Source organism: Rhodnius prolixus, unplaced genomic scaffold, assembly GCF_049639745.1.
Source record: "Rhodnius prolixus isolate KJV_2025 unplaced genomic scaffold, Rpr scaffold_18, whole genome shotgun sequence".
NCBI lineage: Eukaryota > Metazoa > Arthropoda > Insecta > Hemiptera > Reduviidae > Rhodnius > Rhodnius prolixus.
The window spans coordinates 2159174-2185953 of record NW_027411636.1 but is presented as its reverse complement, the minus strand read 5'-3'; the positions used below and the strand labels follow the sequence as shown (position 1 = coordinate 2185953).

Here is a 26780-nt window from a genome sequence, read left to right as displayed (position 1 = left end):
GTCCATTATCCCCCTGGTACACTCCTATGTTCTAAAATCGTCTGCTCAAACTCCTTTCCATCCTAGACTGTCCATCCTAATCCCCTCTGCCACGACATAGCTTCCTACAGATCCTTCTATAACCTACAGGACACAGAAGTCTAAAACATATCCTACTTTAACTCTCTACACTAGCTGCAGGTTTTCCTCTCCTTTTTTCCCTGCATTCCAATCCTCCTCACCTAACTTTTCTCTTACTTCACATAGTTAAGAAGGTTGAAATGTATTATACATTTATACTTATTTATTTATTCTATGTATATATTTATTATAATAAATTTTTTTTTTTTTTTTGCGCATCAACAGCTGAGGTTATTAGCGCCCGGAGCTTTTTCCAGTGCACTGCCGGCCTCCGGACAGTGTTCTCTCGTTACAGACAACACTGTCCATCACCGGACAGAGAGCTGTAAGAAGCTCCTAGGAAGAGAAAATCTAAGGGTCAGCTGCTGGATTCGAACCCGGGACCTCCGCGTGGGAGTCCAGTATGCTAACCTCATAGCTAATCCCTTCCCTTAATAAATATTTATTTATTCTTCTTCTTAAAGACCCTTAGTACGAGCATGATTTCATTTTGTACAGAATTCAGAGAGCTCTTTTCTTCCTTGTAAAAGCTCTTGCGTCCTTAGTTAACTAAGAGCAATGCATACGTGAAGACGGTGCAAGATTTTTGAAAGGGCACATTTTTGAATGCTCTGGTAATCTCAAGACCCCAGAGAGAGATTGCAGAAAAAGTGCTGCTTGCAGTGACTTATTACGAGACGTTGTAAACTTTTGGTTGTTTTGCCCTGAGCGTTCGACGTGTATTGACACGTCCATTGTCTGATTTAAATTCTGCACACCAAGGGGGGGGGGGGGGTTAAATTAAATTCCACCGCTTAACTCTGGTTAAATTATCTAAATTATATTGAGTTTCTAACTCTTTGAACTGTTTGAAATGTTATTTGAACACAGGGGCCTCAAAAATTTTTGATATCTGGCGGAAATTCTGAATAACAGACACGAACCCGGATGTGTGATGTAGTTACAGAATACGTGGTTTTGTGGAAAAATTCAAAAAAATGAATTTAAACAGGAAGGAAGAAATGGCTTCATGAAAAGCATGCTCTTGGGGGGGGGGGGGATATCAAGCTAACCCATGGCTATATAAATCTATCTTCTAGTCTTATCCTTATTACGCGGGGATTATAGGGTTCTGTCGCCCTCTTACTTCCTCTTCCCCTCGTTCGGTTCAGTGTCCCCTCTCCTCCTCTACCTTCGTAGGTAGAAAAAGCTTCTCCGATATCTGTCCCAACTAAATCATAAGGTTATGTGTACGTATGTGTGTTCAACTGGATGTTCTCACGCGCATGCGTACAAATCATTTTCTTCTCTTGTCTCTCTCTCTTCTACTATACGCACCCTCCGATACGTAGAGATCGTCATACGTATCTACCTACATCCAGAGCTAGTGGTGATGCTGGGTCCAGAAATTGCCTTTTATAATTTACAGACTGGTCGGTCTCTCCTGCACTAGAATATTTTCCACCTCTCTCTCTGGAGATAGCACACTATCCTTCTTGTTGGTGGAGGCTGCATCATCAGCAGGCAGAGAGAGAGAGAAGGGTGAGGTGCCGCCTCCACGGTCGAAGTATCCATCCCTTCATCTGGATCTAGTTCAGGGGATGGAATATAGAGAGAGTGTGTGTGTGTGCGGAATATTGGGAAGTCTCCCAGTTAGGTACCGCTTGGTCCAGGACCTGCATCAACTTCACCTCCACATCATCCTCAAATACTCCTTCCTCTCTCCTGCCCCCCCAAAGTCTACAATTTCTCCAGCAAAACCAGCCCTGTTAGTTCCCCCCACCCCACGGGCGCGCGCGCGCTCACACATTTAAGCCCTTATTGCTACTAAATAAATAAATAGCGACTATCTTACGAAGGCCCCAAACTCTCGTCTTACAGTGGAGACCAGTAATATTTGCACATGAGAGCCAATTTTTTTTTTACTTCCTCAAACCACCCAAACATTACAGGAAGTGATGCAGTCGTGCAGATTTACAGTTTCCACCCGCGAAATTTTAGGGGCCCCCCCTGACCTTGGAAACAATTAGGTTCTAAGACAACAACAACAACAACAAATAGGGACCAACAACAAACTTCAGCCCAACTGGAAGTGTAATTTTTCTTTTCGAATTTTCAGTTGTTTTCTTTTAGTTTTTCCTAAAAAAAAAAAAAAACTCTAACTATGGCAGACAGATTATTACAGTAATGATAATGAAGGGAGATTCTATAAAACGCTGGTCCAGCGTTTTCCAACCTGTAGTATGCGAGGTTGGTGGTACGTGAAAAATAATCAATAATGGCGGACATAAAAATTAAATCATAATAATATTATACAGTAAAGTTGTTAATATGTACAGTAGTAATAAGGTTAGTCTGTCTCAAGATATACGAGAAAATATAATAGCACATTTATCAAGGATTAAAATTGTCTTTCATGGAGTATTTTCCCCATAACCCTGAAAACACAAATGATAATTCGGATTTCAACCCCCCCTCTTCTATAAAGAAAATTTAGGGAAAGCTACATCATCATCATCAATATAAGTTAAAGAAAATTTAATAGAATTATCATGTGATAGAACCTAAATGATTACTGTGTAAAGATCTGCTTAAAGAGACTGGATTGTAATGGAGCAAGCTCCTATCCAAGCAACATTAAATTTAATTGGTACTTACAGGTAGTTGGAATGCTTAAAAGAAATTAATTTTGGAAGATTTGGGCACAAATATAATAATCCTAAAGAAGAACTTTGTAAATTAATTAATAATTTTGAAGAGAAAAATATGTACGCAATTTTTAATTATTTAAAAAAAGTTTTAAAACTAAGATCTTACACTTTACAATGTTTATAAAATGAACATGAACTTGGAACTTCTTTGTAACAGATACATTGTATCTCTATACAAATAAAGATAAATTTGCACGAAATACAATCATTTTTACGAAGTGGTACAATTTAGCATGATGTGGTACGCGAGCCAAAAAAAAAACGGTTGGGAAACGCTGACCTAGACAAAACCATGGTTTAAGGGAACTGTCACTGAATAAATGGGTTGTTACGACAATAAGCAGGCTGAGAGAGCGAACCACGCGGTGTGCGTATCGTATCTACACAGGATCAACAAAAAGGTCCTCTCTCTCCTCTTTGCGTAGATTGCAATGAGGAGGAAGATTTCAAGACAATATAATAATAAGGAAACGAATGTTTCGACGACATATACAGGGTATTTAGATGCACCATTTCGCTACGAAGGCACCAACATCTATGCGCTTAAATCTGTAGCAGAGCTAGCTACAGAAATATGAATGTGTATTTAAAAGTTATAGCCGATTAGAATGAATGGAAGAAAATGCTTAGAGAAGGATTACGTGATTTTAATTTCGGTTAAGCTATAAGGATGGCAGGAGCACAGAGTACTGATCCATCCGTTAGTTGTAAGTTTGTATGTAAATAGTTGTATATAGTAGAGGGATGAATGTGTGAAGCGAATGTATTTATAAGTAAGAATGGAGAGTGTGTGATATTCTAGTGATAAGCACCTAGACGATGCTGGCTGTATGCTGTATAACTCTAATCAATTTGGGAATATCTAGTAACATTATTTTATGTAGTTGCATATTCGGTGGTTATGGTTTGACTTAAATCGTACGATTGTTGCATAAAAATGCCTCCATCGCTCCCGCATTTCTAAAAAACCATGTCTTCTTAGTGATTCTGCATCTAAGCATAATGTTTGCCCTTATTGCTCTTCTCTTGTTCCTACAGCTTTTTGCCTTAGCGTCAAAACAACGTCTTCTGGAACAACGGAACAACGTCTTCAGTCCGGAAATCCCCATAAGCTGAGCACAACTAAATTTAAAAACCAAAAAGACTTCCTGTCTATTAAAAAAAAAAAAAAAAAAGTCTAGTGAAAAAATAAAACTTTTCGAACACAATCAACTTCTGAATTTCCGGTGCAAAACTTCCGCTAGAAAATATTCGCCACGATTTTAGTAATGGGTTTAATAATGTAAACAAAACAAAAAAATGCGTTAGAACTAGCGTTGATTATGTGGGAACCGGTAATGAAGTTGGATAAACTAAACCTTATTAGGCGACCCACTAATAGGCTTCCGGTTTCTTAACCAATCAACAGACAGCGCCACTTGTTCCTTCCGCTCTCTACTCACTAGTTCCGCCAACTTGCGTAACGATATTCTCGCTAATAATTTAACTAGTGGAGGTAGAATTTATTTATAGTTATCTATTAACATAATTATAAACAATAATTTTTTTAAAAATACTAAAATGACGTCTTTAAAACAAGCGCTATGTTCGTAAGCTGCGGTTTCCTTCCGCTGAACGATTTTTTTTCCAAGCTCATCAAGAATTCCCATTGGGTCTAGCCAGGAAAGAGGAGAGTAGGACTCTATATGGAGGGGAAACGTTGATCGCTTCCTTTGGATGACGTACTTCCCATGTAGAATCAATTACCCACGACGTCATATTAGGAAATGCTACGTCGTAGCAGAACTGGTGTCGGCTATGTGTCAGGAAAGTCCATCAAACATATGAAGAGAATGGCGGGGGCTGACCATCGTCGGCACGACTATCTAGATCGCTAAAATGGTGTGGTTAAGGTGGTGGTCTTCCAGATTATGGTCTAGGTTACTTAATTTACACTGGAAATAATCCATTTTTACGTTTAATGCGGAAGTATCCGGTTTTTTTTTTGTGTAATTTTATCAAATAGAAGAAAATTTAGAATTTTTCAATCATATAATAATGTACATACCAGATTTTTGTATTATTTATTTGATATAGATCGATTTTAACAAAGCAATTAACCATATGATAAAACTGTCGTAAAAATTGGATGGCCAATAATATGGCTGCCGTAATGTTTATCAAACCTTTGAATGTTTATTAATGGATTACAAACAGAAAGCTTGCACACAGCCAAACTGTAACAGTGTAATAAAATCAAGCAATAAAAACAGCTGTTAAGAGTATTTTTTTAATTGTTAATTGTTATCCATTGACTTTGCCCGGTAATGACTGTAAATGTTTATTGCATCCCCCCTCTTTCCATGAATTATGTTAATTGTTCTGCCAATTAATGCCTTCTAAATAAATATTAAAACGAAGTTATCAATAATATTGGCTTTGATCTTTGTTTTAAGCACTCATTGAATAATAATTGACATTTTTTTTAATAAATTAGGAATTTTTACTGAATCTTGATGTTTTATAATTGGTGGAAAGGCAGCCAATAGATTTGAGACATTTACTAAAGAGCCATTTCAGTATAATGTACGCTCCTATCTCTCAAAACAGTATTATGGAGGTCTTGCTAAAAAAAATAGACAGAGGTGATTGAAAATGCTTAAACCAGAATTAATACTTTATAGAATATGTACATAATAAACTTCTTTGATTGTCATTGTGAAGCACGCTTATACAAACTGCATTAGGCCGCCACGGTGGCCGAGGTGGTTAAGAGGCTAGACCCGCAATGCTAAGATGTATTGTTGGTTTAGTGGGTTCGATTCCCGGGGTCAAAGTCTAGTATTTTATTTAATGGTTAATATGAGAAATTTGCGGTAAAGTATGGTAGGCGGGTATAGGCTAGACCCGCAAAGCTAAGATGTATTGTTGGTTAGTCGATTCGATTCCTGGTGTAGGTCTTGTATTTTATTTAATGGTTAATATGAGGAATTTATAGTAAAGTGTGATAGGCGGTTATAGACTAGACCCGCAATGCTAAGATGTATTGTTAGTTTAGTGGATTCGATTTCTGGTCTAGGTCTTGTATTTTATTTAATGGTTAATATGAGGAATTTACAGTAAAGTACGTTTGCTAGTCGCCTCCGTCTACGAAACCTAATTTGGTAGTTGGACGTAAAGCACGCCTCAAAAAATAGGCAATTACTTTACTTTACTGTACTTATACAAACTGTACAATGTGTGTAAAAACTAAGTTTGTAAGTTTTATAAAAGAAACTTGGGTTGATGCTTATATCATATGTGCATTTCTATCTCGAAGCCATTTTCTTCAGTTCTAATAATATTTTTAGAAGACAATGAAAGTTGAAGAAACAAACTGAATGTTCTTTTAAATCATGAAATGTGCTTAATCCAGAGTAAGAAAGCTGTAACAAGAATAGAAAGAAGAAGCTTTAGTCGTAAATCGGGGGTCTACCTCGGACCCGTTAGAACTGGCTGGTATTGTAAACAGCAGAGTGAGTGTAGGCTGGCTAACTGTATGTATAGCCGGCGCGAGGATTGAGAGTAGAGCAAGACGAACTGGATATTGGAAGTGTATTTTGGAGTGTGTGTGTGTGTGTGTGTGTCCGTTGTCTAGCAGGGTGGGCAAGAAGAAGGAGGAGAAGAAGAAGTCGGCAGGCAATAGGAGGGATGGGTGGAGGAGGAGAAGAAAGAAAGCAAAAAAAAAAAAGAAAGAAAAGTAGTTGCTGGGGACAAGGTTAGAAATCGAAGAGAGCCGAGGGAGCGGGGAAGTGGTCCCCATGGGAACGAAGGCAAGCAGTAGGAGTAGTGGGGCTCGCAAGGGTCCTGCGCCTGGTTATACTCCCCGGGGAGAATCTAACTCCCCCGTTGGATCTGTCTGTCGGTCTCGCTTGCTCCTCTTGTTCTGCGACTAGCTCTCCGCCGTTCTCATCCTCCTGCTCCTCTCCATGTAAGGGCGCCGGGAACAGCCAGCGGGGGTTGGGGGGCAGCCTCTCGCTCGCTCGTACAGGACGCGCGGAGGGAGAGAGAGAGAGAGTTGCTTGTATTATCTGACTACCCCTCTTCAAAATGGTCGTCTACAGAATCGATCTCTGGTTGCAACACCGAGCCCACCACAAGAGCACCATACCAGAACAACCAAACAAGAGCAAAAGTTGTCCTCTTCCCACATCACAGGGTTCACTTTCTCGCTCTCTTTCTATCGCGAGTAAATTCAGGCTATCAAACGGTCCCGCGAGACAACAGTGAAAGGCTACCCACTGGTCTTGTATTCTCTTATCCGAGATTTTTTTTTGGAACCCAATTACTCAGCTGCAAGTATCTGAACAAAACCATCGAAAGATTAGAAAGTTGTCTGTAGATACAGATCTGCAGACGCAGAGAGTGGATATACGAGTATGACACGTGATATACAATGAATGAGCTGATTATCACTGAATATAAAACCCCCACCTGAAAATAGCTGAAATAAAACGAAATATCAAAAACAAAAAAGTTAACACCAAAAAATGTTAAATCAATAATTAAATTAATTCTAAGATATTTGTAACAAAATTATTCAATTGCTAAACCAATAATAATTCATACATCGTCCTAGTTACGTAAACTGTAATCTAAAGATGAAAACAAATATCAGTATAAGATATGCCAAACCTTTACACGCTACTGCAAAATTTTGCTTGTTTATAAAAAAAAACATCTAACTTGATATAAACTTCAAAGTTTTAAATCTAATAGAAAAGGAGATATAAACTGTTTAATTTTCAGAACTTTAAAACTACTTCAAATTTTCTAAGTTGAAATAACTCGCTTTCTAGTACTATGATTGCTTTCAAAATTTTGCTTGATTATAGATAAAGTGAAGGTCTACAAATGACAGAAATGGCACCGTTTTAGATGCAATAGAAAAGGAGATATAAAGTGTTTAATTTTCGGAGATTGTAACCTTCTTCAAATTTTATGTTGGAATACGTATCTCGCTTTCTAGTACTCAGATTGCTTTCGAAAATTTTGCTTGATTATAGACAAAGTGAAGGTCTACAAATGACAGAAATGGCACCGTTTTAGATGCAATAGAAAAGGAGATATAAACTGTTTAATTTTCGGAGATTGTAACCTTCTTTAAATTTTATGTTGGAATACGTATCTCGCTTTCTAGTACTCAGATTGCTTTCGAAAATTTTGCTTGATTATAGACAAAGTGAAGGTCTACAAATGACAGAAATGGCACCGTTTTAGATGCAATAGAAAAGGAGATATAAAGTGTTTAATTTTCGGAGATTGTAACCTTCTTCAAATTTTATGTTGGAATACGTATCTCGCTTTCTAGTACTCAGATTGCTTTCGAAAATTTTGCTTGATTATAGACTAAGTGAAGGTCTACAAATGACAGAAATGGCACCGTTTTAGATGCAATAGAAAAGGAGATATAAACTGTTTAATTTTCGGAGATTGTAACCTTCTTCAAATTTTATGTTGGAATACGTATCTCGCTTTCTAGTACTCAGATTGCTTTCGAAAATTTTGCTTGATTATAGACTAAGTGAAGGTCTACAAATGACAGAAATGGCACCGTTTTAGATGCAATAGAAAAGGAGATATAAACTGTTTAATTTTCGGAGATTGTAACCTTCTTCAAATTTTATGTTGGAATACGTATCTCGCTTTCTAGTACTCAGATTGCTTTCGAAAATTTTGCTTGATTATAGACAAAGTGAAGGTCTACAAATGACAGAAATTTTAATGTTTTTCGATGTCACAGGTGGTTTAATTTTCGGTTTGGTTTCTGATAGTTTTCTTTCATTGGAGATATATGATATTATTCTTAATATTTAGAAATCTGTGACTTTTGCTAATCGCATGAGATGGTGCAACGTGTTTTTAATATAATTGACGGGTCTATTGCTTGAACTGTTTTATTTGTTGTATTAAGGGTTTTTTTATGTTTGGGTTTGATAAAAATGGCGTCATCTTGAAGCTCTTGACTATATACGTAATATGAATCTTTTATTAAACTTGATTGGTCCAAGAGTGTAGCGAGACCTGCAAAGCTAATATGCTAATATAATTTTATTTAATGGTTAATATGAGAAATTTATATTAAAGTATATTAGGCGGTTATAGGCTAGACCCGCAATGCTAAGATGTATTGTTGGTTAGTGGATTCGATTCTAGGTCTAGGTCTTGTATTTTATTTAATAGTTAATATGAGAAATTTATATTAAAGTATGTTTGCTAGTCGCCTCCGTCCACGACTCCTAATTTGGTAGTTGGACGTAAAGCCCTCCCTAAAAAAATAGGCAATTACTTTACTACTTTACTTTGGTCCATGATTGTGTTCGTAGTATATTTTTTCGATTGGTTTGTGATTACGCAACAACATGAGTAATGAATACGTAGTGTTGTCGTCATTAGATTTTGGTAAACAATGACGGAATTAAATATTTTTTGGTTCGTCTCAATCACCGTCCACACTTTTGCAAACTAACTACTAATTGTAAATCGTAATTTAGGCTCATTTTATCTTGGATGTCTTTTAGCTAAGTTTTTAAGCGAACAATTTGGTTTTAAGCTTGCTTAAGTTTAGAAACTTTTAATATATTAAATAAATTTCTGTAACTATTTTGTAGAACGGGGGAAATTTTTTCAATCTAGTCAAATGCGTGGAAAATTCTCTATTTTCATTACGGGGTTTTTCTTTCAAGGTAAATGAGGATGTAGTTCATACCTCTTTGTTAAACAATATTGGAAACTTAAAGCCAAAGAGACTATACAAGTTAATCGAGATGATAGATTGGTACTAGAGAGGTAGGGAGAGTTGATTGTATAGTCATTTGTTGGCGATTGTCAAGTTGTAAGGTTAGCGGTGAAGCGAAGGGCCTTTAAATCGAATTAGATAGCTTGCACACTATCCTCTTCGAGTCGAATGTATATGTGTATGTAGATAGCTGTATGTAGGACACACAGACAGACACAGACACAAAACACAAAATAAGATCACGTACTCTCTCTCTCTCTCTCTCTCTCTCTCTGCTGCAGTTGTCGTGAGGCACGCGAATGACTCACACAGTCACACCCATCATGACAGACTAGATCGACAGATGTGTTCTCTCTCTCCCTCTCCTCCACCCCCTGTCCACGCCTCCCCACAGAACACTAGAAACATTGGCTCTCCGCTAGAGAGAGAGAGAGAGAGAGACAACCTGCAGCTACTCTGTCTGTGAGTAGTTGTTGCTAAATTCTAAACATTTTACACTGAGTATATACTCACGTCAGTCAGTATTTAGGCTACTGTTATCTGTTCGCAGTTTCCTTAGAAGGCTGCTCCAGTTTGATTCACTTAGTAGAAATCCAATTTCGTGTACCCAAAAAAATCGAAACAGTAATAATATCTTTAATATCCTATACATAGTTAATTAATTGAATTTGTTCTTAGCCTGTACAGTTATTTATCCCGGATATTCCCCTGGAATTGATCGTAAATATTGTAATTAAATTCAATTTTCTGGTCCAGCAGCTGGAACACACTGCTAGTCCTTAAAGAGCTGGTAATCTGGACATCCTGCTCTGACAGGAAACATCGTAGCAAATTTTATTCCACCAAATTCGTTATGGGGGCACTTCCGCTGCTGCTTTTGCTTTAAATTTAGATTTTTTTTTTTAAATGATTTAAGACGCGTCAACATCTAAGGTTATTGGCGCCTGGAGCTTTTCTTCAGTGCACGGCCAGTGCCTCCGGACAGTGTTCTCTTCGTTACAGGCAACACTGTCCATTACCGGGGACAGTGAGCTGTAAGAAGCTTCTAGGAACAGAAGATTTTAAGATTTTAAAATGACGGGGCGGGACCCTATCCCGCAGCCACAAGAGGCTTATTGTGCCTTCCCCTTAAACCTAATAGGTGAAACCTTTCCTTCTAAGAAGGATAGAGAGATTTTCCCTACCCAGTTCCTTCTGCGCTATTATCTCCTTTGGCCTCAAAGTTCCAAAGATATTGTAGCGCAGTCTCTCGATTGCAACACAATCGAACAACAGGTGAGAGGCCGTTTCCTCCTCTTCCTGACACAATCTGCACATCGGTTCCGAGCTAACAAGCCCTAACTTGTGCAGGTGCTTTCTGAGAGTAATCTGATTCCTACCCAAACCTAGAGTCACTTTGGTTCTTTGTTTGCACAGCCAAGGGCATAACCCTCTTGCTGTGTTTGACCCCAGGAAGCATCACCCATTACTTTTCATGTTCTCTCTTCAGATCCCAGTCTCTGAGAGCCTCACGAACTGCACCCCTAGTGATCCCCAGGACTGGTTCCGGACCAATGAAAGGAGTATTAGCTCCATTCCTTGCCAACTGATCAGCTATTTCATTCCCCTTGATCCCCATATGGCTAGGAAGAGAAAATCTAATGGTCAGCAGCTCTGGATTCGAACCAGGGACCTCCGCGTAGGAATCCAGTACGCTAACCGCATAGCTAATCCCTTCCCTTATTATTATTATTATTATTATTTCATTTCTGACTCCTTATTAGGGAAATCACTTAGGGGGGTGGACTTTGCCACAACCCCTTATCTAAATTACATAATCTATCTCTCGGAGTTAAAAACTAAATCCAAATAATAACGGGCTGCACACGGCGATTGGCTGTATTGATCTGCTTAATGGGCAGCACTCAGGAACTTTCGAACGATACGGACCGTATCTAGGAGGACTGCCTTCTGCGCCTCTACAACCAGATCAGTGGATAGGACCAACTCATTGACAGCAGTCCACCGTTGTTCTGGGCACGAGTATTATATAAGCGCAATCGTCGTTTTCACCAGGTTGTACATTTCTCTTAGTTGGAAACTAAGGTCCTGGTACTTTCGGATCTTTTCGCCCCTGCTTTTTCTGCATGTTATCATCATTGGGTATGGCGATATCGACGATATGTGCAATTCTACCCTTCCTATCCATAACTAGTATGTCCGGCTTGTTGTTAGCAACACTCCTATCCGTTACTAACTGGGTGTCCCAATATACTTTTGTGTGCGCATTCTGCAGCAGCTTCGGCGGGTTATATTTATAATATGGCACTTCTGTCTTCAGCAGCCGAAACTTTGAGCAAAGTGCTTTATGGATAATTTTAGCCACATTATTGTGCCTGAAAAGGTACTCCTTCGGCGCAAGTACTGAACATCCTGCAACTATGTGCTGTATGCTTTCCGAAATGGAGTTGCACATTCTGCATTTATCGTGCACCTAGACTTTCCCCTAGAACCCATCTTCGTCTTCGTAGCTATTATTATTATTATTATTATTATTATTATTATTATTATTATTATTATTATTTGCTCCCCTAGAACTGCCACCAAAATCCTTTTCCATCTATCCAATGAGTACACGAAGTTTAAAGGAAATTATTGTTAAACTAATTATGAAATTGAAAATATGAAAATTTTAAAATTAAAAACTATAAGTTGGCAACACCTTTTAACTGTTATTTTGAAGGCATTGGCTATACTGTAACCTAAAAGTAACCTTCTTACATAATGTAACATCTGGAGCAAACTACAATAGTAGCTAACTAATCGAAAACAATATTACGAATCACTGGCCAGTTATAGAATCTATTGTAAATACAATAAACATTAATCGATTACAAAAAAAAAAAAATCAAAGATCAACTTGGCAATTTTTAAATGTTTTAAAACTTCTAAAGCTCAAGTTAAAGCGCAATATTCTTGTATACAGTAACCTTCCTGAAATAACCTTCTTTGTTTACATTTTGTGAGTGAAATAATAGTCAAAAAAAAAAAAACTATATTTTTATTTAAAACAATAATCGATTAAATTACCTACAATGTGTTATGTGGTTAATTGTTGCAGGTAGTGATATCTACGCTTATGAGCGTAGAAGGACCACTATTGGCTGTCTCTGACAACATGTTCGTGCACAACAATTCCAAACATGGCCGCCGAGCTAAGAGGATAGACCCTACGGATAATGAGTCAAGTAAGTGGTTTTTGAATTTTTCGTAATTGAATCACTCCTCCTAGACGAATACGATATAACTAATCGATATAACTAATTTATTATAAATAATTATCTTTGCATTTACGTTAAGAAGCTCCTATATTATATAAGAGGTAGGTATTTGCTATTCAGTAACCATCTCTTAGCTATCATTACATATAAAGATAGTCAGGCTACGTGTGTATGTATAACTCCTTACGCGGATGTAATCCCAACTACTCAGCATTATCTCAGGATTAATCAGTGGTGCAATTAGGTGAAGCAAGTGTATTAGGAGACGGCAGACTCTCTGTGGCGGAAGTACTGCCCGAGTTTAAGGTCTTCTCTTTGACACACCGACTCACGCGCACAGGAAGTGGCATACAGGTACTATTGCGATGGCCCAAAAAGAGAATAGGGCACGTAATCTTGTTGACTCTTCCGTACTCACTACGGCCACTTAGATAGAGGGCGCTCTTCCCTCCCACACATACACCCGCACACTGTCACCTCATCTACCCACCTCATACTAACTACCAGAAGTTTATCTTTCCGCCTAATTCTTGTCCAAAGTGTTAAGAGGTTAATTCGGTGACATCACAATAAACTTTTTTGTACACTTTAACATTATCGTTTAATTTCTTTCGTACTAGAAATTTCTTTACCTCTCGTTTAAAAAAAAAAAAATCGTTTAACTCTCCTCGATATCTAAGGATTCAAGATTGGCGAGGAATCGGTCCAAATAAAAAACAACAACTCGTCTCTTTTTTGCCAACGTTTCGACAAATATATTGTCTTCTTCTTCAGGGCCTGGATATTTCCTTTTTTTTTTTTTTTTTATTAAAGGATTCTCCACAAATCGTGGTTCCCTTCAGCCATCGTGAGTAAATGCTTTCTTCCAAGCGACACGATCCTCCACCTGTTCCTCTGTCAGACCATATCCCGGTCATCATCTCCTTCACCTGGTCTCTCCACCCACCATTTTTGAGTCTTCCTCTCTTCCTTCGGCCATCACCTCGCTGTCCATCACCACCTTAGGCAATCTCTCTGGACCCATCCTCCTTACATGGCCTGGATATTACAAATACAAAAAATACAAACAATTTAGAGAATCAGTAACACAGAAAATCAGTAAAAAATCAGTAATATAAAAATAAACAGTAAAATACAATAAATTCTTTATAATTATTGAAACTTACGTGGCTATGCGGGTTGGTTGAGTTACAGAAAACTAGGAGCCAGAAGTGGAGAACAGGTATATATATACACAGATATAGCGGGACTTACACGGGAATTTTGGCACTGACAATGGGACAGATACAATAGACTAATTACAATGTTCAATTTTGACAAAAGAGTAAATAAAAGAGATATTGGGAAATTTCTTTTAATACAAAAAAGCCGGAAAAACCAAAAACCCTTATGAACTAAATAACATAAGAACCAAATGATTAGAAGTAAATTTAAAGAACACAGCAATAATTATGTACAAGAAGTTAGATATCTTCTTATTTTTTAATAATAAAATTGTAGCAATTGGCTAAATTCGATGAGGTCTGTTCTAAAGTTAATTGTGTTGTTTTGTTTCACTATGTGGCACATCCTCGATATCTATTAATACCCTGAATCGAACATTATCAAGAAATGATTTTTTGTGAATATCGAGGTGCGGTCTTAAATAAAAACTATTTTTTGCTTTATACTAACGTTTCGGTAATTTTTACTACCTTCTTCAGGGTATTATTAAAAAACGTTTGTGAAGTTTAATGTAGAGCTACGAGTATATCATCATAACTGCTAACACCAACAGTTATGATGATATACTCGTAGCTCTACATTAAACTTCACAAACGTTTTTTAATAATACCCTGAAGAAGGTAGTAAAAATTACCGAAACGTTGGTATAAAGCAAAAAAGTTGTCTTTATTTAAGACCGCACCTCGATATTCACCAAAAATCATTTATCAACAACGGTCGAAAAAACCAAATCCATCATTATCAAGAAATATTACTTAAGAAAAGTAGCCTACCCTTCCAAAAGTGCTCTTAATCGATTGACCTAGAAAATTCTTCAAAAAAAAAAAACCTATAAACTCTACGATGAGTACAAAGTTAAAAGAAAATCGCTGAAATCATCTCAATAGAAGTGGAAAATTCTTTCAGCGCAGTAGAAAGAATATGGTCGCTCTGCCACAGTTCGCGGTTATATTTGTAATGTTCCTTTGGAGAGGGGGCGTCATAGTCGTGTGAGTGTGCACGTCGATTCAGGTTCAAATCCGGAAATAGGTATTTCCAGTGTGAAGTATTTTGGAACGTTTGACAAAAGTGTTAATAATGAGAGGGGGGATCGCAATTTCAGAAATCAGCGCAATATAAGTTGGCAACAGTGTAATATCAGGTATTCAGTTCCGCGGGGTAAGTCGTATTATATATCTATCTTTCTCCTAGAGACAGAGTATTAAACAAATTCTCTGGCAGAGAGTAGAGGGGATTGCGCTGCTCCTTCACCTTGGCTACAGTCGACTGCTACAATCAGCTAATTTGTATGCGTCTCGCATTGCTACAACTTCTCTCAGGACCCCCCCCCATCCCCTCTCTGTCTACAACTTCCTTCTTCCAGCAAATGGCCAACTCCTTCTGCAAGAGATCTCACCCTCTTCAACCATTTCATACTCCATCAAACAGTCTTCTTAACCTATACTTCCAAATCAGTCTCTTCAACTGATCAAACATCTATATTATTCTGCAGGCAATCCTCAATCTTATGATCGTGGCTTTGAATGTGTGTTTTTTGATTTTTTTTTAAATCTTTTAAGAGGGAAAAAAACTCACAGGATTTTGATCTTCTCTTTGGGGAGATCGCCGGTTCGAATCCCGGGTGTGACAACTTTTTATTTGTTAGAAAAAAATTGTATGTTCTTCCGCCCCCGTCCGCGACACCTAACTGGTAGTTGGACATTAAGCCCCGCCTGAAAAAAAAAACAAAAAAAAAACATGGCGATTGATTTACTTTATCAGAGTCCAAAATGACAATAAATGTTTTCAGACTATGGACCTTTACTTCGATTAGTACACAAACCAGTTACTCTAGTCCAGGGGGTCCCCCAAACTACGGCCCGCGGGCCACATGCGGTCCCCTGAGGCCATTTATCCGGCCCACGCCGCACTTCTTTTCATTGGTGGTCAGTGAGAGGAGCAGCACAATAAGTGGCGGTGCCGCCGCAAAGCGCTGCGTCTTTTCATGTACAGTACTACTTCCGATGACGCGGGACGCACGCGTCACAGCTCCGAAAAATAATAGCAGAAGTAGGAAGAAAGGTAAAGCACTATAACTAAACCGGACATTGGACCATCTCATTAGCCAAAAGCAGGCCCATAGTTCCCACAGAAATACTGGGCAGTTTAGTGATTTAAATTTACTTGTTCTTTATTTTAAATATTCTATTTGTTCCCGTTTTGTTTGCTTTTTTTTTTACTTTAAAATAGTTTTTTTTTTTAATATATTCTGGCCAGGGCCGGATTTCCCTGTAGGCTTCAGCCTAGGGCCTTAAGATCAAGAGGGGCCTACATTCAAATTGTTAGCAAAATTACACTATTCTAAAAACAGTGAACATTAAAACACTGTTTTAGTGATGTATCAAATGTAGTGATGTATTTGATTAACTCTCATGTAATTTAAAAACTTAAAAATGAGAGGTGAAAGGCCCTCATAAGTGGAATAGCCTCGGGCCTCTTTTCATCTAAATCCGGCCCTGATTCTTGGCCTTCCAACGGTCTGAGGGACAGTGAACTGGTGGCCCCCTGTGTAAAAAGTTTGGGGACCCCCTGCTCTAGTCCATGACTTCATAATGCAAGTGATGACTACAACAGTTGAAATAGACGGAAGTAATACGAAGTTACTTTAAAAATAAAATAAAAAAAAAATTAAGGCGCGACATCATCTGACGTCAAGAGCGCCCGAAGCTTTTTTTCAGCAGACTGTCGGTTCTCCGGACGAAGTTACGTAATCCACTTGATCATGGTACTAATAAGCGCAGTGATTAGTTTAGAAAATTCTTAGATGAAGTAAACTTAGTGGCAAAGTGTTGTGAACTGTGGAAGAGGCGGAGAGGAACACCTTGTAAGGAGGCAGTAGTGAGTTAGTTAGCGCCCAGGGTTTATAAATAGGAATGGAATAGCTGCAAGAGCTAAGAAGTGGGGCGGCAGCGGGGGTGGCGCAGAACAAAAACTAGGAACTTCATGCTTGCCGGAGTGGAAAATCATGGAGGTCTTAGAATGCGGCGCTGTTGTAAGTTCAGGGGCCAGCGGGGGTGGCTTTCCGGAGGGATTCTGCCATAATGGCGAACATTGGCCGCAGTTATTTATGACGGTTGACTGTTTCTCTCCGGATTCCTCTTGGAGCATTCTCAGATCCGCTGCCTTCAACGCCACACACATCGCAAACTTGATATTCCTCTTTCTCTTACCGCTTCTTCCAGTGAGATCATGCCAATTATTGATTTGGAACTTTCATACAGAATATGATCATGTGATCAGCCTTACGATCCACCAGAACTACTGCTCCTAGTTCTTCAAGCGTTAGTAGACCAACAATTCCGCTTGTTTCTGGGAAGAAAAATCCTTGTAAGGTGTACAATACTCGAAAGGATGTTCGGCCCCTCCCTGCTTAGAATTTGTCTGTTGGCGCTAACAGCGCATTATTTCCCAGTTGGCAAAACTGCGAATGAAGAAGGAGAGGGGACCGCAGAGAGTATGGAAAGAGTTTTGTGGCCAGTTCGTCCTTTGGGCTTCTCAATAGAAAAGGGGATTGATGACTGACTTGGTCTGTGAGTCCGACATTGCCAGGTTTTTAGCATCTGTCTAGCTGGAACTGTTTTCACCAGGGACTGGACAACCCCTTAGCCGCCCGGTTGAACGATGTACTTTTGTTGTCTTGTGTTATGTCAATTTGTGAGTGTTACAATAAGTCTAGTGAAGTCAAAAAACCTGTAAGTCTAATTAAGTCAGAAAACCTGTAAGTCTAACTAAGTCAGCTTTATGTATTTGTGTCATGATCCGTTTTGTATGTGAGTTCAAAATTGTAAAATAAAGATTTTTATTGTACTTGTCTAAAACGATTTAAGATATTCTGAGTGTTGGTGGCGTCTTGCCATTCCTTTATTTGTGTTGCTCTCCCTAATTGCCTAGGAAAGTCTACCATTGTCCCTTAGTATTTTTCATAAGGAGCACCAATGTGTTCCTGAAAGTGGGTACGAACCCTTCCTTTTAAGAGATGAGCGTAATATCTAACCTCTCTGTTTCAGCACCTCATAGTTAGAAACCCGTCGTAATTATTTATGACATACTCTGGAGCTCGAAACACATCCCAACTTACCATTGTTTCTGCACAAACCTAGGTCTTTCTCTTGGTAGTCTTCTACAGCCTCTTCTGATTGTACCTGAAGGAAACTCAGCTTTTACTTAAAAACTGTTCATGAAATAAAAATTTATGAAAGAATTTTCCGCCCCAGATAAGGGCATCTCTCAAAATGTTCTCTAGTTGTATTGTATCATTGTGACATCTGATTACAAGTGAAGAGTCACTCCGTCTACAGTCTACCCAGATAAAAATTCCAGCTACGCTCCTCTATATAAGATATTCCCAAGATTTAGAGTTTTCCTTCAGTAAAATGTGGTCATCATTTTAGATTGTTTAAATTTTATTAAAATGGGCGCAGAACTGATATGGAAATAGAAGGAAATAATTGGTGACAGAGGAGGATGAAGGTAAACAGATTGTGAAGAAAGCTGCTGGAAGACGCGGAGGAGCAATATAAAGAAGAAGAAGGAGGAGGAGGACGTCACCAGTAAGTCTCGGTGGTGAGCTGCTAGTGAATGAGATTAAACAGCACCAAGCAGGGGAGCCAACCAACTCTTCTTGAAATAGTAATTAAGGCTGGTTGCAGAGGATGGGGCGCAGTGAAGGCAAAGTTGGTATACTTGACAACACCGGCCACCTGCAGAGGAGAGAGCTTCCCCACTTTCTATTAATTATGCCACTCTCTTAACAGCTATAACCTTCCCTACTTTTAATTCTAACCTAATCATTTTTACACCCATAACTCGTTATTGCTTTTTATTAACTACTCACTTCCTTTTTCGCCTTATCTTTTATTCTAGCGATGCTGTTAAATTTGTGATATTCACAAATTTCACTAGAGACCTCTTTTTTGTGGAGATTCCTGACTTCGAAAATAGACTCTTATTTCGAAACTTGATTGTGACAGTTCATTGTAAACAAACATGGCGGCTGACTCGATAACATAACCTGGACATGTACAGTTTTTTAACAAACCCTGGAAGTGAGTGTCACGTTCACCTGATAGACCTGCATCTTTCAAATCACATGTGTTCCTGAAAGTGGGTACGAACCCTTCCTTTTAAGAGATGAGCGTAATATCTAACCTCTCTGTTTCAGCACCTCATAGTTAGAAACCCGTCGTAATTATTTATGACATACTCTGGAGCTCGAAACACATCCCAACTTACCATTGTTTCTGCACAAACCTAGGTCTTTCTCTTGGTAGTCTTCTACAGCCTCTTCTGATTGTACCTGAAGGAAACTCAGCTTTTACTTAAAAACTGTTCATGAAATAAAAATTTATGAAAGAATTTTCCGCCCCAGATAAGGGCATCTCTCAAAATGTTCTCTAGTTGTATTGTATCATTGTGACATCTGATTACAAGTGAAGAGTCACTCCGTCTACAGTCTACCCAGATAAAAATTCCAGCTACGCTCCTCTATATAAGATATTCCCAAGATTTAGAGTTTTCCTTCAGTAAAATGTGGTCATCATTTTAGATTGTTTAAATTTTATTAAAATGGGCGCAGAACTGATATGGAAATAGAAGGAAATAATTGGTGACAGAGGAGGATGAAGGTAAACAGATTGTGAAGAAAGCTGCTGGAAGACGCGGAGGAGCAATATAAAGAAGAAGAAGGAGGAGGAGGACGTCACCAGTAAGTCTCGGTGGTGAGCTGCTAGTGAATGAGATTAAACAGCACCAAGCAGGGGAGCCAACCAACTCTTCTTGAAATAGTAATTAAGGCTGGTTGCAGAGGATGGGGCGCAGTGAAGGCAAAGTTGGTATACTTGACAACACCGGCCACCTGCAGAGGAGAGAGCTTCCCCACTTTCTATTAATTATGCCACTCTCTTAACAGCTATAACCTTCCCTACTTTTAATTCTAACCTAATCATTTTTACACCCATAACTCGTTATTGCTTTTTATTAACTACTCACTTCCTTTTTCGCCTTATCTTTTATTCTAGCGATGCTGTTAAATTTGTGATATTCACAAATTTCACTAGAGACCTCTTTTTTGTGGAGATTCCTGACTTCGAAAATAGACTCTTATTTCGAAACTTGATTGTGACAGTTCATTGTAAACAAACATGGCGGCTGACTCGATAACATAACCTGGACATGTACAGTTTTTTAACAAACCCTGGAAGTGAGTGTCACGTTCACCTGATAGACCTGCATCTTTCAAATCACATCTTCTTGCTGCACCACAACCGGAATCTGAGGAAAATTCCCATCATTTACTACCCAAGAACCGGTCTTCTGGTTTCCGTTATGGAAATTTCCCAAAAAGAAAATGATGTAAAAGAAGCCTTGCGAGTTCTATGAAATACGAAATAAGAAAGACGAATTCTCCAATTTGTTTACAAAACTCGAAATAAATAATCGATTTTTGTTTAACTCCCATCTCGAAAGATAGAAATCAGCTGTAAATATTTCTATATATGTATTTTATTGTAAGTTATATAGGTGGTTGTGGTATTGATGGTTTACAATAATGCTTATATAACAAGAGTAGAGTTATATATATTTATATTTATATAAAAGAGAGAGAAGCTCTGGTATATTGGTGAAGCTGCAGGAGGCCTCGGCTGTTATATTTCACTTAGTAGTTGTGGGGATAAGGTGGCGCATCCACTGACTGCTGTCTGTGTGTATGTGTCGAGGGAAAAGGAAGACTTTTTGTTGAGCCCAAAAAAAAAGAGTTGGTGTGTGAATGTGGATGTACCCCATTCAGAAGGCAGTGGGATACATGTGATACTGAGCACAAGGAAGTCGATGCGAATTGGGTGGGAGTTTGAGAGTAGGGAATTCCACTTCCGTTCTTCTTCTTCTTCTTCTTATAGCCGGGTTGGCTATATCTCGGTGTGTACAAGGAATCCTACAACTACTATCTTCTATCCATTCTGTAGAAGAGTGTGTGTTAGTGACTCTGCGAACACTTCTATTCGCCAACACTAACTCTTAACAAAAAAAAAATAACCTCCACTCCTCTTTACCAAACCTGTACACACTGCTACCAACCTAGCCCTGTTAGAAAAAAAAAACTAGATTTGCCCCCTAAATTTCCCAAGTACTACCACCCCAGGTTGGCCAACAGTTGTTTGTCGCTCGCCATTCCCTTTCTAGTTTTTATACAACAATTTCCGTTTTCTTTTCTTTATATACATATATTTTCCGGTGGAAAGCCAAAAAAAAACAAAAACTTCAATTCCAACTGTTTTATGCTTTTGTCCAAGTCTACACACAAATAAAACTTTTTCTTGGGCAATTACTGTAATTAAGTTATAGCCAGGACATAACCTCAATGTAGTAACATCAAAAAGGCGCCACGGTAGCCGAGCGTTTATAGGCTAGACCCGCAATGCTAAGATGTATTGTTGGTTAGTAGGTTCGATTCCCCTGGTCTAGGTCTTGGATTTTATTTAATGGTTAATATGAGACATTTACAGTAAAGTATGTTAGGCGGTTATAGGCTAGACCCGCAAGGTTAATATGTATTGTTGGTTTAGTGGGTTCGATTCCTCGGTCTAGGCCTTGGATTTTATTTAATGGTTAATATGAGAAATTTATAGTAAAGTATGTTTGGTGGTTATAGACTATAACCGCAAAGCTAAGGTGTATTGTTGGTTAGTGGGTTCGATTCCCTTGGTCTAGGTCTTGTATTTTATTTAATCGTTAATATGAGAAATTTACAGTAAAGTATGTTAGGCGGTTATAGGCTAGACCCGCAATGCTAAGATGTATTGTGGTTTAGTGGGTTCGATTCCTCGGTCTAGGCCTTGGATTTTAGTTAATGGTTAATATGAGAAATTTACAGTAAAGTATGTTAGGCGGTTATAGGCTAGACCCGCAAGGTTAATATGTATTGTTGGTTTAGTGGATTCGATTCCTCGGTCTAGGCCTTGGATTTTAGTTAATGGTTAATATGAGAAATTTACAGTAAAGTATGTTAGGCGGTTATAGGCTAGACCCGCAAGGTTAATATGTATTGTTGGTTTAGTGGGTTCGATTCCCCTGGTCTAGGACTTGTATTTTATTTAATGGTTAATATGAGAAATTTATAGTAAAGTATGTTAGGCGGTTATAGGCTAGACCCGCAATGCTAAGATGTATTGTGGTTTAGTGGGTTCGATTCCCCTGGTCTAGGTCTTAGATTTTATTTAATAGTTAATATGAGGAGTTTACAGTAAGGTATGTTTGCTAGTCGCCTCCGTCCACGACACCTAATTGGTAGATGGACGTTAAGCCCCGCCTGAAAAAATAGGCGATTACTTACTTTACTTTATTTTACTTTTACCAACATCAAAAGTTAATCTGCAGAACTGATTATTGGAATTATTGCATTATCATGATTTTTTTTATAATTTTTACAGGAAGTGTGAAATAATGGTATATCATCCGGTAATAAAAAATATACACGCAACATCATCTACAATATGCGCTCTCGTATTGCCCACAAATCAGCTAGGGCCTTGTCCATCACTGTTTTCTGGTAAAAGAATGGTTTGTCGTTGGCCAGTCGTTTAGCTGTGGGTGCTTACACTATTTCCAAAATCATTAAATGTGTGGAGAAAACTGTACAGCTGAAGCTGTAAGAGAGACGGAAATCCATGGCGACCAATATCAAGTGGTACAATTGTAAAAGCAGCGCTACAAAAATGGCAGACAGATTACAGTAATGGTAAAAAAGAGAGATTCTATAAAACTATGGCAGATCAGTTTTACCTAGACAACCATGGTTTAAGGGGAACTGTCACTAATAAATGGGGTTGTTACGACAATAAGCAGGCTGAGAGAGCGAACCACGCGGTGTACGGATCCGTATCTTCACAGGATCAACAAAAAGGTCCTCTCTCTCCTCTTTGCGTAGATTGCAATGAGGAGGAAGATTTCAAACATATAATAATAATATGTCCACGTTATGTGGTAGAAAGGAAACGAATGTGTGACGATATATACAGGTATTTAGATGCACCCTTTCGCTACGAAGGCATAATATTCTCCAGCAACATCTATGTGCTTAAATCTGTAGCAGAGCTAGCTACAGAAATATGAATGTATTTAAAAGTTATAGAATGAATGGAAGAAAATGATTAGAGAAGGATTACGGTGATTTTAATTTCGGTTAAGCTATAAGGATGGCAGGAGCACAGAGTGCTGCTCCATCCATTAGTTGTAAGTTTGTATGGTAAATAGTTGTATATAGTAGAGGGATGAATGTGTGAAGCGAATATATTTATAATCAGAGTTGGGCAAAAATTCAATCAATTAAAATTTTTAATCATAACTAAAAATTAAGATTAAAATTAAATAATCAGAATTTTAATTAATTGAATTAAATTCCAAATTTAGTTTTAATCACTTTGGACGATTAAATTTTTTAATTTAATCAAAATTTGAGAGATTAAATTTTTAAAACCAAACATTGCCAATGGTTAAACCAGAATCGGACCAATGCATCTTTATTCCGCCTAGCTGGTGCCTCTTCTCTATCAATATTATCACCTTTTCCAAACTTGGCACCTTCATTCTACCAGTCTGGTGACTCATATATACCATGTTGGTGACTTTCAAGACTTACATAGGACCACCTTACACACACATTTAACCATGTTTACCACTCACTAGACTTAGATAGGACCGCCTCACACTCACATTTGACCATGTTTACCACTCACTATACTTAGATAGGACCACCTTACACTCACATTTAACCATGTTTACCACTCACTAGACTTAGATAGGACCACCTTACACTCACATTTACCCGTGTGCAGTGGTTCATAACCTTTTCATAGACGCGGAACACTAACATTAAATAATTTGAAATTCGGTATTTAGCAAGAACTTAAAATTAAATTCAAATTAAAAAAAAAGGAACAATTTTTTGTTTTCGTATCTTTCCTAAGTTTCTAAATTTCAATACATTTAAAATTGAAACTTCGCGGAACACTTGGACCATATTCGCGGAACACCGGTTAAAAACCACTTCTTTATATATTCTAAAATTATACATCTGTGCATAAAATAACTATAGTTTATAATTGAGAAAAACAAAGTGTACAAGAGGACAAAATTCCATATCAATATGTGGTTCACAGTGGGAGATATAGAACGGCCATAATTTTACAGAATTTCATGACCCAAAAAATTTTCAACCCTTTATATCTTCTACCTTTTTAGATCTGTGCACAAAATAACTATAGTTTATAATTGAGAAAAACAAAGTGTACAAGAGAACAAAATTTCATATGAATACGTGGTTCACAGTCGGAGATATAGAACGGCCATAATTTTACATAATTTCATGACCCACAAAATTTTCAACCGTTTATATCTTCTACATTTATAGATCTGAGCACAAAATAACTATAGTTTATAATTGAGAAAAACAAAGTGTACAAGAGAACAAAATTTCATACAAATACGTGGTTCACAGTCGGAGATATAGAACGGCCATAATCTTACAGAATTTCATGACCCAAAAAATTTTCAACCCTTTATATCTTCTACCTTTTTAGATCTGTGCACAAAATAACTATAGTTTATAATTGAGAAAAACAAAGTGTACAAAGAACAAAATTCCATATGAATACGTGGTTCACAGTCGGAGATATAGAACGGCCTTAATTTTACAGAAATTCATGACCCACAAAATTTATATCTTCTGTGCACAAAATAACTATAGTTTATAATTGAGAAAAACAAAGTGTACAAGAGAACAAAATTTCATACGAATACCTGGTTCACAGTCGGAGATATAGAACGGCCATAATTTTACAGAAGTTCATGACCCACAAAATTTTCAACCCTTTATATCTTCTACCTTTTTAGATCTGTGCACAAAATAACTATAGTTTATAATTGAGAAAAACAAAGTGTACAAGAGAACAAAATTCCATATGACTACGTGGTTCACAGTCGGAGATATAGAACGGCCATAATCTTACAGAATTTCATGACCCAAAAAATTTTCAACCCTTTATATCTTCTACATTTATAGATCTGTGTACAAAATAACTATAGTTTATAATTGAGAAAAACAAAGTGTACAAGAGAACAAAATTCCATATGAATACGTGGTTCACACTGGGAGATATAGAACGGCCATAATCTTACAGAATTTCATGACCCAAAAAATTGTCAACCCTTTATATCTTCTACATTTATAGATCTATGCACAAAATAACTGTAGCTTATAATTGAGAAAAACAAAGTGTACAAGTGAACAAAATTCCATATGAATACGTGGTTCACAGTCGGAGATATAGAACGGCCATAATCTTACAGAATTTCATGACCCAAAAAATTTTCAACCCTTTATATCTTCTACATTTATAGATCTGTGTACAAAATAACTATAGTTTATAATTGAGAGAAACAAAGTGTACATGAGAACAAAATTCCATATGAATACGTGGTTCACACTGGGAGATATAGAACGGCCATAATCTTACAGAATTTCATGACCCAAAAAATTTTCAACCCTTTATATCTTCTACCTTTTTAGATCTGTGCACAAAATAACTATAGTTTATAATTGAGAAAAACAAAGTGTACAAGAGAACAAAATTCCATATGACTACGTGGTTCACACTGGGAGATATAGTACGGCCATAATCTTACAGAATTTCATGACCCAAAAAATTGTCAACCCTTTATATCTTCTACATTTATAGATCTATGCACAAAATAACTATAGCTTATAATTGAGAAAAACAAAGTGTACAAGTGAACAAAATTCCATATGAATACGTGGTTCACAGTCGGAGATATAGAACGGCCATAATCTTACAGAATTTCATGACCCAAAAAATTTTCAACCCTTTATATCTTCTACATTTATAGATCTGTGTACAAAATAACTATAGTTTATAATTGAGAGAAACAAAGTGTACATGAGAACAAAATTCCATATGAATACGTGGTTCACACTGGGAGATATAGAACGGCCATAATCTTACAGAATTTCATGACCCAAAAAATTTTCAACCCTTTATATCTTCTACATTTATAGATCTAGGCACAAAATAACTATAGTTTATAATTGAGAAAAACAAAGTGTACAAGAGAACAAAATTCCATATGAATACGTGGTTCACAGTCGGAGATATAGAACGGCCATAATCTTACAGAATTTCATGACCCAAAAAATTTTCAACCCTTTATATCTTCAACCTTTTTAGATCTGTGCACAAAATAACTATAGTTAATAATTGAGAAAAACAAAGTGTACAAGAGAACAAAATTCCATATCAATACGTGGTTCACACTGGGAGATATAGAACGGCCATAATCTTACAGAATTTCATGACCCAAAAAATTTTCAACCCTTTATATCTTCTACATTTATAGATCTGGGCACAAAATAACTATAGTTTATAATTGAGAAAAACAAAGTGTACAAGAGAACAAAATTCCATATCAATACGTGGTTCACAGTGGGGGATATAGAACGGCCATAATTTTACAAAATTTCATGACCCAAAACATTTTCAACACTTTATATCTTCTACCTTTTTAGATCTGTGCACAAAATAACTATAGTTTATAATTGAGAAAAACAAAGTGTACAAGAGAACAAAATTCCATATCAATACGTGGTTCACAGTGGGAGATATAGAACGGCCATAATTT

At 37.5% G+C, this 26780-nt stretch overlaps 1 protein-coding gene across 6 annotated transcripts in view; it reads left to right on the top strand.

Annotated features, from left to right (window-relative positions):
• The window catches only part of kn (EBF transcription factor knot), a 175433-nt gene that overhangs the window by 131391 nt on the left and 17262 nt on the right, over positions 1-26780 (top strand). For 5 of the 6 annotated variants that reach the window (XR_012463139.1, XR_012463138.1, XM_074143831.1 and 2 more), the window contains exon 8: positions 12672-12794. Coding sequence is in view for 4 of the 6 variants with exons in the window: in XM_074143831.1 (XP_073999932.1) it covers positions 12672-12794 (123 nt within the window). In the remaining 2 variants the exon portion in view is untranslated. Of the gene's footprint in view, positions 1-12667; positions 12795-26780 lie in introns of all 6 variants that reach the window. The other variant, XM_074143830.1, reaches the window with a different exon arrangement.